General features: G+C 43.6%; 1 protein-coding gene across 1 annotated transcript; it reads right to left on the bottom strand.

Moving 5' to 3' along the window:
- Positions 1-217: 217 nt before the first annotated feature.
- LOC118976090 (olfactory receptor 2A2-like) lies at positions 218-1,188 on the bottom strand. Its single transcript, XM_037030356.1, has one exon. The coding sequence runs from the start codon at positions 1,186-1,188 to the stop codon at positions 259-261; it is 930 nt and encodes a 309-aa protein (XP_036886251.1). The 3' UTR covers positions 218-258.
- Positions 1,189-11,288: the final 10,100 nt, after the last annotated feature.

Below are 11,288 nucleotides of genomic sequence, written 5' to 3'. Positions count from 1 at the left end.
AACATCTAAGTACAGAGAAGTGTGTTGATACAATTTTCTCACATTTAATATCTGTCTGTGTAATATTCCTGGTTTGAGAAAATGAGAATTCACTTCTTTTTAAAAGAAAGAATAAAAATTCTAATAGTTTAGTTGTCCCATTTTAACTTTAAAAGCTATGGTCTTTTATGGAAATTCACCCTATTTTCAGGGCTGGAATTGAAAAACTACTATTTGTATATGAAACTTCTAATAGGAAGGATCCTCTGAGTTTTCCCTTCACCTGGACCTCACCTGTAGCACTCTACCCAAGGCGTCCTTCACCTGAGCATTCCTCAGGCTGTAGATGAGGGGGTTCAGCATTGGGTTAAAGAGACTATAAAAGAGGGATAGAATTTTAGTCTTGTCCCCTTGTTGACTGGAATCAGGGACCATATAAACCACCATGGATATGCCAAAGAAGAGCCCAACCACACAGAGGTGGGAGGAGCAGGTGGAGAAGGCCTTCTTGCGGCCCTCCCCAGACTTTATCTTCAGGATGGCCCAGAGGATGTGCATGTAGGAGATCAGCACCAAGCAGAGGGGCCCGACTAAGACCAAGATAGAAGCAGCGAAGATGACCATTTTGTTGAGCCAGGTGTCAGCACAGGCCAGCTTGAGGACAGACAAGATCTCACAGAAGAGCTGGTTTATTTCACGAGACCTGCAGAAAGGCAGCCTTTGAAGGAGGAGCACGTGTATCAGAGCCACGACAAATGCACACAACCAGGATGTGGTGGCCAGGACTGTGCACACAGTCCAGCTCATGATGACAGTGTAATGGAGGGGGTGGCAGATGGCCACATACCGATCGTAGGACATTGCCACCAAAATCAGGCATTCTGTAGTAGCAAGACCCAAATATAAAAATGTCTGCATGATGCATGGGACAAAGGAGATGGCTCTATTATGGGTTACTAAGTTTGCCAGAATCTTGGGGACATTGTTGGAAGCATAGGTCATGTCAATGATGGCCAGGTGGGAGAGGAAGAAGTACATGGGGGTTTGTAGTCTCTGGTCCAGACAGATGAGTGCAAAGATCGTACCATTTGCCAACAGACTGAAGGTGTAGAGCAGGGAGAAGACCCAGAAGAGGAGAACCTCTGTCTCTGGGCTGAGCTGGAATCCCAGCAGCACGAACTCTGTGACCAATGAGTGGTTCCCTGGCATTCCTTATGGAGACCTGGTCAAGAACTGAATTGTGATAAAGGCGGGGGCTGGAGAATCAATACAAGGTAGAGTTCATCTCAATGTGAGCTCAGAGAAAGGCTGTATCATTGTCACTCCTTGAAAGCTCCCCTTTCTCCCCCAAACTGGTTACCTGTTTTTAACTTTCCTATGAAATAAAGATAAACTTATAGAAAACAGTCAAGAATTATGCAGAGAACTCCGATATAATCATACACCCCGATTTATCAAATTTTAATATTTTTTTCATATTTGGCTTATAATTCTTTTTCTCTATATTATTATATGTGAGTATTGCTTCTTTATGAAGCACTTGAGATTAAGGTATGAATACACATGATACCATGTACCCTTAAATCATGTTTTTTTCCCCACCAAAAAGAAAGAGATTCAGTAATCTAACCACAATTATCAAAATCAGGCAATTTGATATTGACATGATTCTGTAATTTATAATATTCTCTCTCAAGCCCTGGCTGGTGTAGCTCAGTGGATTGAGTGTGGGCCTGTGAACCAGAGTATCGCGGTTTGATTCCCAGTCAGGGCACGTGCCTAGGTTGCGGGCCAGTTCCCAGCTGGGGATGCATGACAGGCAACCATACATTGACATTTCTCTCCCTCTCTCCTTCCCTTCCCCTCTAAAGAAAAATAAATAAAATTTAAAAAAGACACAATTTGTGAAGCAGATAAAATAAAATTGGTAATGTCAAAAAAATATTCTCTCTCTACTCCCCTCACCCCGGACCCAATCCAAAATGACATGTGAGATTTAATGTCATTCATCTCTAGCGTCCTTTCATCTGAAATAGTTACCCTGTCTGCATTTGCCATTCGTGACCAGTGAATGTTGGACGATTGTAGAAGTTCTTCACTACAATGTTCTCCAAATGGAACTGCATGCAGCTCCTCACTGTTTTAATCAGATTATTCACTTTCTGCAGGGAAATTAAGTATCTTCCATTGTGCTTCATGGGCAGGTGCATGAGGTTCACTGTTCCATCACTGGTGACGCTCACTCAGATCGCCTGATGATCATGGTGCCTCCTGAGTATCTCCATTATACAATCATTATCTTTTTTCATAATGTAATTTCTGGAGCAGCCCTTAGAGTTACTATGTAATATTCTGTTCCTCATAGAGCTTCTCAGGCACTAATTTCGGTGCCTGTTCATTATTCCGCCTGACTTGATTGTCAGTAGTGATTATTGCAAAACGTGGTGTTCTTACTCCATCACTGCTGTGACATTTATTGGTCATCGATTTCCTTGTAAGGAAAGGCTCTATCATCTACCTACCTGTCTGTCAATCATCTATATATCTTTATATGTCTGCAACTATCATCTTTCTATCAGTACAGACTCATGAATTTTGTAATCAAGGGATTATAATTATTTCTTATTTTTATTTATTAATTCTTACTTATCCTAGATTTAAACACACCAAGCTTGCCCTTCTGTTTTTTAACACATCTCCATAGTTTTTGAGCACTTCTCTACTTCTGATGGCTGTTTCACACTTTTCTCATACATTCTTCACTTCAGCCTCAAGCACGGACACTTCTTCAAAAGGGTGTGATTACTTTAGGGAAGAGTCATACTCAGTAAGCAGTATCTTAATGTTGATAACTTATACTTTTATCATGATTTCTGTCACATTTCTGATGTCCTCTTTTAAAACAGCAAGCATAAAATTTGTCAAGGAATATAAATCGCCCCTGGGATAACACATTTATATGTTTGTGAACATTGAGAACAGCTTAACTGACTTCCCTTTTATGGAGTCAAATCTATTTCACTAAATTAACATTAGTATTGAAGAAAATGGTTGATAGTATCTAGTAGTTTATTTTAGGCAAAATATAGATTTGTAACCAAAACCTTATTAATTAGCAAGTTCATATTATTGTTTTATTCTTACTCAGAAAATCATAGAATCCAACATTTTAAAGATTAAAGTTTACGAATATGGGCCATTGTTTTACTATGTTGGTTCTTACCTTGTATGAGACCATTTGACATGAAGTTTGAAAACTTTTTTAAAAAAACATTATGAAGCTCTATTTATAATGATGATTAAAGAGGTAATGCCCTGAAAAAAAAACAAATAAGCATTATTAATAACGTGTATATATAATTATACCATTTTGCTGTGCATTTTCATATGTATCATGAATCTAAATACATATATCAAAGTGTTGCTAGTTTACTTGCCAGTATTTCTTTCATTTTGGAAAATATCAGAAACTATGTCTCACTGCAAAACATTTCTATGCAATGTTTCCCTGTAAACAGCTGCACTCTATTTCCTTGACTATAAGTATTTTATTTATTATCTCCTTAGGGTTGTGAGCAATATAATTATTCAGTGATTAATTTTAAACTCATGAATCCTTCTAGTAACTTCTGAGATTTGCCAGTGTTCATTGAACTCAGTCACACAATTTATGTATCTGTGTTCATGTATTGCTCTGTCTTTAGTCATCTGAAGATCAAACAACAAAATCCCAGCAGCAGGGACACTCAGCTCTGTCAGAAACCGCCCAGTGGGAAGGATGTCTAACTCCACAGTCCTGACTCTCTTACAACTGAATTCACCTCTGCCTCATGGTTGTCCCACTTGTGTGGCTGCTTCGACCACACTGGCGGCCAGGGGGCGCTGGTTCTCTCCTCACACTCAGGTGAAAGCCTGCTGGTCTTCACCTTCCTTCATTCTTCAGTTCACTCTTCTCTCAGATGGATGGTAAATGCTCCACAGACCTTAGAACAGCCTGACTTGCAATGTGTGCAGCTATTTGGTCACCAGGGTGTAAATCATTCTTACTCTCAGTCTACCTGCCTCCCGAGCTATTTACCTTCTTATTTGAAGGAACTGACACATTTTATGTGACATTATTTCATGTTCTACCCCCTCCACCCCAGGTTCCACATGGTCCACATGAAAGAAACGACCCCAACACCAGCATTTGGATTTCCTCTTAGACATCTTTACATCTACATCATGAAAAACAAGAGACACAGATTTCTCATTAGTGTCTCTTCTAGTGTTTTCTTCTCAGTTCTAGTTTCTGGCTTTAGGGCAAGTCCTGTATTCCGGGTAAATGGCATCAGTAATTACATGACTCTTCACTGTGTATGAACAAGAGGAAAAGGCTCCTACCTGTGCAACAATCATAACTTAAACAGTTACTTCAACACAATGAACATCACTTAACCCCTCTGCACCACACAGGCCTTTCAGTAAGGCTTCAGGGGAACAGACAATGTGTTCCCAAGTAATTACAAGTTTCGTCTCTTAAGACCATGGATATAATTTTAATTCACTCATTTTTAAATGCTCATGAGTGTGCATGAATTTGGTAATATTAAAAGTGTTGAGAATTACTGTCTATCCCTAAGGCAGTGGTCAGGCCTTGGGAACTGAGCATTCTCAGGCTGGGGGACTCTCCTGTGTGTATGCGAATGGGTCAAACACACCCATGTGCTGACACACTGGGCTGACCACTGCCCTCACTCTCCTACCAGATGGATGTTGCAGGGCGCCCCAGCTTCCTCATCTGAACCATCATATCGTAGGGTGCAGCCAGTTACAACACAAAGAGAGGTGAATGCCTGCTTGATCATCTCTGGGCCCCAATGAAGGGATGGCTGTCAGACAGCCTGAAAAGAGGGTCATTCTACCCTTGGGAGTTAGGCTAGGTTCTTGTGGGGGGCTCTTCAGAAACAAAACAAATGTGCAGACTTGGCCAATAACAACAGTTACAACAGTTAAATCCTCACTATAAGGGTATATGGGGAAACTTCAGGATATATCAAAGACAGAAGGAAATTAAAATCTAATGTCATTTATTTAAGCTGAGATTCCTTCTCACCAAATAATAAACTTTTTATCTGTATATGTGTTACACATCTTTATGTCTCATAACAATTAGTATAGTTCTAGATGAAACAGGCACTCAGGAAATGTCCCTTAAATTGATAATTGTCATTTTTAGTTAAAAAATGTGTATGTTAAGCATCTTCTGTTTGCCAGGGTCTATTGACAAAGACACGGTTTCTATTGTATTAGAAAAGTACAGTGAGAATTTGATCACTGGAAGAAACAGACAAAATCCTAGATTTTCACTTTCATAAATATGAGTACATTTGGGAAGATTCTATGTAAATGTGTGTTAAGTTTGTGACATTAGTTTTTCCTACAATTAAAGAATACTACTATGTTATGGAAAGAGAGGGAGAGCCACATCAGCATTGCCAAATTCTACTCAAACACAGTTGGACGCAGTAAGTAATGTTGGAAACATATTTCATCTCTGAACATGAAGAATAATGGTTTTGTTGAATGTAACTCAATGTAGTATTAGTCAGTAGAAAAATTTGTTTACTAATTTTTTAGTTTTGTGTCTTCCTAAAGGGATTATTCTATTTTAGATGTACTTATAAATTTATTTTTATTTTCATTACCACAGTCACCATTTTCCTATTAACAAGTAAGCAACATGAAAATAAAATAGGAGACAGACTCAATCTCTTAAGCAGACACACACTGGAACAGGGAAGGAAACATCACGATAAGTATAAAACACTGGTGACATACATACAAAGGTTTGTGACGTTGGCACAAGCAGCTCTTCACCTGGGTGGTCCTGGGACTCTGAGTTTCCTCAGCTCTGGAGCTTTATCCCACTTCCCCAGCTCTGGCCTGTATTCTCGCACTCATTCTGCACTATTGGATGATAGGAGAGATACTTACATCGCACACTGTGATTTGCAATCTGACAATCATCACCATGAGCTGACCACCTGGGATGGGAGTAAGGAAAGGAGTAACTGTATGGTAAACTTGCATTTTATGCAGTTTCAGCAAAGAAATGATTTACTGTCACGCTTCCTGGAAGATTCTCTTCCATTAAGAGAACATGCCCTGGACGTCTCTCCCCTCATTCAGACTAGGAAACACAGACCACCTCTAATGTGGCTCCTCAGAGCCTTACTCAGAGCCAAAGCCTGGCTATAAAGCCCTGGCTGAGACAGTGTGGTGACTCGGACCACCAGACCACCACTATGCAAGCACATCAATATAGGAGTTTGAGAGATATTGAGGGTGGTCAGGGCCCTGCCCACAGCACAGGAGGCAGACTGTCTCTGAGGTGGGGAAGGAGGAAATCTAGGCGCCAATTCCACTGACCTGCAGTGCTTGTGGGAGTCAGGAGGAAAGAGCACCAAGCAATGCCAATCTCGTGCACACAGCCATGGTGGTGTCAGCTGCCCTCCCGTGCGGCCTCAATTATCTACACTGAACATGACCTCCCAGCACAAATCAGTCTCTTCTGTGTGGGATTTTCTCATGAGCATTTACTCTGACCTGGAATGAACCCCACAGAGGAGAGAGATGCACCTGTGAACAGGGGCAGCAGCCTGCCCCTCTGCAGCTTCTGCAGGTGGAGACCCAGACATTGGAGGGGCCGCAGTGGGTCCTTCAGAGGAGCCCAGGGGCATAACTCCCATTTGAGAATCAGATGAAGTAAACACCTTCTGGAGTTTCTCCTGAGAGTTCAGATTCCCAAAAGGATCATAAAATATTCTGCCTAGTTATCTTGTCCCTACAGGAAATGGAGATCAAGTATGACTGTCCCAAGAGGAAGAGCACTGGGGAACCAGGCAGGGCTACTGCTAGTGCCGTGCTTCTTCTACATGAACTTGCAGGGACCTCATGGGCTTTGGCCCTGAGACAGACACCGCGACTGCCGGCAGCCACACTCTTGAAATGATTAGTGTTATGAATGCTTTCTTCTCTACATCTTGTAGAGGGTGGGATTCCATGGAACCTGTTAGGGCGACCCTGAGATAGAACAGGCCCCCAAAGCCAGGATGTGTCACTGTCTGCACTCAGGGATCATAGGTACAAATGAGGAAGGATTATAACATCCATGAGCAACAACTACTGAGTCCTTCTATGTTTCAGAAAATGTGCCAAGTACCATAGAGTGACCACACAGTTCAATATGATCATATTTTTCACTTTACCGATGTGGAGCTTGAAGTCTGAATGCACTGTTACGAGTCCTCTGAGTGTGGCCCAGGGACCACAGAGAATCTCTGAGAACCCTCCCAAGGCTCTGCGAGGTCTGAACTCTTCTCATAATAATGCTCAGACACTTTGCCTTCTTCATCCTCACCCTCTAGGGAGTGCAGAGTGGGGCTTTCTGTAAGCAACGTGACACTCAATGAGGCAGCAGAGAGAATGCAGAAGATGTCAACCCAGCTGTTCTCTGCTCAACCAACACTTAAAGGTTTTTCAGAACTGTAAAACACAGTTGCTATATTCACTATTTTTATGTTCTATACAAGATAGGTATCATCAAAATATATTCTTTATGTCAACATACAATGAAAATTGTTCTAAGTGAATGAAAAGCATATACTTAACAAACTCTCAGTTTCCATTTCTATGTGACACACATGCCAATACACATAAACAAATAAATAATGTGTCCTTGGGTCATTAGTGATTTTTCATAGTTCAAGGGGGCCCTGCATGAAGTGACAGATGACCCGTCTGGCAAGGGCCAGAGCTGGAAGCAAGTGAGTCCTACCAGACACCAACCATGATTCAGTTTCCTGTCCCTGCAGCAGATGAACACAAATGTGTGAACGGGTTTTCACCAGCACTGTGTGTTGTACTGTCTCTCGGCTCTAAAAGGCCGGAGGCCTGGTGGGCTCAGCTGCATTTTCAGCCCAGGACTAGCAGGTGGACACCAAGTTTCAGGTTAGGTGTGACCCCTCCACCCCATATGTGGCCCTGCCTGTGGCCCCTCCACCTTCACTCTTCACTTCCCCCTGTGACTTCCTCCTCTGCCAGGGGCCAGGGGGACCTCTGCTCTCAGGAGGCTGCCCTGACTAGGTCAGCCCACCACCACAGCCTCCCTGGTTTAGGATCAGTTGGTGGGCAACATCCCTTCTGAGTAGTCACCCAACCAGGCATGGACTAGGTGACCAAAGGGTGGGTAACTTGGGAGGCTTTCTTCAGAATCCCACCTCTCTGCAGTATCTCGTCTTACCCATTGTGCCCTGTCCCCAGTCCTTACATCCTGTGTTGTCCTTAGGGAGGTGCCCACAAATCCGTTGTTTTCGTTACCAGTGCACCTGCCTCAAGAACTCCCACCCCAAACCATCCTGGCGAGTCTGAATGCCACCTCAGAAGTACACAATTTCCATTCCTGAACCTCACTCTCAGGGACAAAATTGGAATATTTCAAAGTCTTTTCATTTTGAATTTACATAAACTTACCTGAGTGAACAGTTGGTTGTCCCATCTCCCAACCTGGCCTGTGGAGGTTCTATAGCAAAATGCGGGGACCTCCTGAGCATCTTGGTTTAAGGGGCACATACATAACAGACACAGTGATGGTTTATTTAGCATAAGAACCATGGCCCAGGCATCGCTGTGTCCCACACCAGGAGGAGCCACTGTGGCCCTAGGATTACTCGGAGTAACAGCTGCATCCTGTGTAAAGCCATGACATACATTTCCATAGCTTTGTGCTAACTCGATTGGTACCTGCTCCCCTTTAAGCTGTGTTATTCCTTTCTTGTAATAACCTGTGCAGAACTCTCAGGCACAGAAATGAGCAGGTTGCCAATGTACCGCCTTCCTCAGGCTGCATTCGCCACTGGTACTGCATTCTGAGGTGGCCTTAACCCGATCTTCCGATACTTTTGACTATCCAGTATTCAAAATGACTTCCTTACGTGAGGCAGGTAGATCTTCCTACTCTGCTCATTCCTGGAGAACAGATCTATTTCTATAGACTGTTCCTCCTCAGAAAAGGAAACTCAGCTTATCCAGTGACGCCACGAGAGTCACCTGTCTCTCCCAAAGGCCTTTTGTTCTGTTTCTGGGGACAGTCCACCATGCTTGTTATTTTTGTTGTATATCAATGGCATGAATGCAGTTGCAAGGTATGTTTTCTTACCTCACAAAGGATGTCTCCCCCATATTATTGCTAGAGAAGTGGGAGTCCAACCTCAGTGTAACTTAGTCTGGGTACACCACAGGGCCTCCTGGAAACTGCCTCCTGCCACACAGGGCTGCTTCCCAGGGAGTTTGTACCTACCCTGTGAAGTCTATGTTTTGTTCCCACATTAGCCCATTGTCTTTTTCTGTTCAAATACTTTCCACCCACACAAATAAATACCTGTGCCAAACCCCCCAGGTGGTAGCTTTGTTCCATTAAAGCAGGGACGTTTCTTAGCATGCGATCATCAAGGTGCACAGTTACACCCTGTTCAGTCAGATGAGAACTGAACAACACATGGTCTGATGGCCACGTGGAGAGTGATTCCTGAAAACCTCTTACCAAAAAGAGAGCCAGTGCAGTAGAAGCAACCTAAAATATAGGAGTCAAAAGTTACTGCTANAGGTATGTTTTCTTACCTCACAAAGGATGTCTTCCCCATATTATTGCTAGAGAAGCGGTAGTCCAACCTCAGTGTAACGTAGTCTGGGTACACCAAAGGGCCTCCTGGAAACTGCCTCCTGCCACACAGGGCCGCTTCCCAGGGAGTTTGTACCTACCCTGCGAAGTCTATGTTTTGTTCCCACATTAACCCATTGTCTTTTTCTGTTCAAATACTTTCCACTCACACAAATAAATACCTCTGCCAAACCCCCCAGGTGGTAGCTTTGTTCCAGTAATCCAGGGACGTTTCTTAGCATGCGATCATCAAGGTGCACAGTTACACCCTGTTCAGTCAGATGAGAACTGAACAACACATGGTCTGATGGCCACGTGGAGAGTGATTCCTGAAAACCTCTTACCAAAAAGAGAGCCAGTGCAGTAGAAGCAACCTAAAATATAGGAGTCAAAAGTTACTGCTACCTAGCCAGAATTCTGTCCAGTCACCAACAAGTGACCCAATTTATCATGCTGTCACATGACCAAAATGAGTCCCAGTAAAGGCCGCTCAAGACTGCACGCTTCCATTTGACCTCGTCGGCTTCCAAACACAAGGCTGTTTGAGCAGACGTGTGACGTCACCACTCTGTGTGTCTGGCATAACTGTGCTAAGAGACAGTATCATTCTGCAGGGGGGAGCTTTCTTGAGGCTCTGATGTAATGTTAGATTTCCTTACCTCCCTTTGTTTACCCTCAGCTCCGCCTCCTCCCCACTTATCCCTGATTTTCACTTAAATTCCTTCCTTTGGAAGGGATATTAGATTTAGCCTGTGCTGTTACTGATTGCTGGTAGCTGAGCATCTATCTCTCATTTCAAACACATTCGCAGAGGGTGGGGTCACACAGGGGCAGACTGGTGGGCCACCTCAATCACCAGGCAACACAGCTGAGTCACTGTCACTCCGGTGTTGCCAGATGAAGTGAAAACACAGGCACCCAAGGAGCCATCAGGAATTCTGGTACAAATGTTTTCAGGTAGAGCTACAGTGTCTTGGTTAGGGATTAGCCCTGCTCCTAGGACAGGGAAACAGAAATTTGGGATAATGTGAGGGAGAACTGAATAGTGGTACCAGCATCTCCTACACCCCTTCCCTCAAGTAACACCAGAAAAGTGGAGGCATCATGAGTATTCTACAATAGTAGAGAGACTTTCACCCAACACGATGGGTACAAGGATACTGGAAAAATGCAACACACAGCTCTGAGATGAACAAGGAGAACTACATGAAGCTGCCATCCCTAGGGCCAAGGGCACACAGCAGAGACTGGGAGATTAGAATCCAGAAGGTCAGAGGAGTTGGGGTTCAGACTTGACCTTATTAGGAGAAGGGGTGCCCCATTGGCACTGTTGCCCCAGCAGGGAATGAGGAGGCTGGCTCTGGGAAGCTGAGTCACTAAGGCTGGAGAGAGGGACTTCACTGCCACTATCAAGAGCTGTTGGGCAAGGCTAACAAGACCTGTGGGCAGACAGGAAGAAGTAAGGACCTTTTCCATGCTCCAGGCTCCCAGTCTGCTTTAGATCTCCCTACCTACATAACATAATCAATTAAGAAAAGCACAAATCCACCCCGGCTGGTGTACCTCAGTAGGTTGGAGTGTAGCCCTATAAATTGAAGGTTTGGGGGTT

The sequence above is a fragment of the Sturnira hondurensis genome, unplaced genomic scaffold, assembly GCF_014824575.4.
Source record: "Sturnira hondurensis isolate 20B ecotype Veracruz unplaced genomic scaffold, ASM1482457v3 Scaffold0001547, whole genome shotgun sequence".
In the NCBI taxonomy this organism is placed as follows: domain Eukaryota; kingdom Metazoa; phylum Chordata; class Mammalia; order Chiroptera; family Phyllostomidae; genus Sturnira; species Sturnira hondurensis.
This window is presented reverse-complemented; position numbering and strand designations above follow the sequence as displayed.

What these genes read in the sequence shown, in the direction of transcription:
- LOC118976090 (XM_037030356.1), bottom strand. Translation starts at nt 1,188, where the DNA reads ATGCCAGGGAACCACTCATTGGTCACAGAGTTCGTGCTGCTGGGATTC.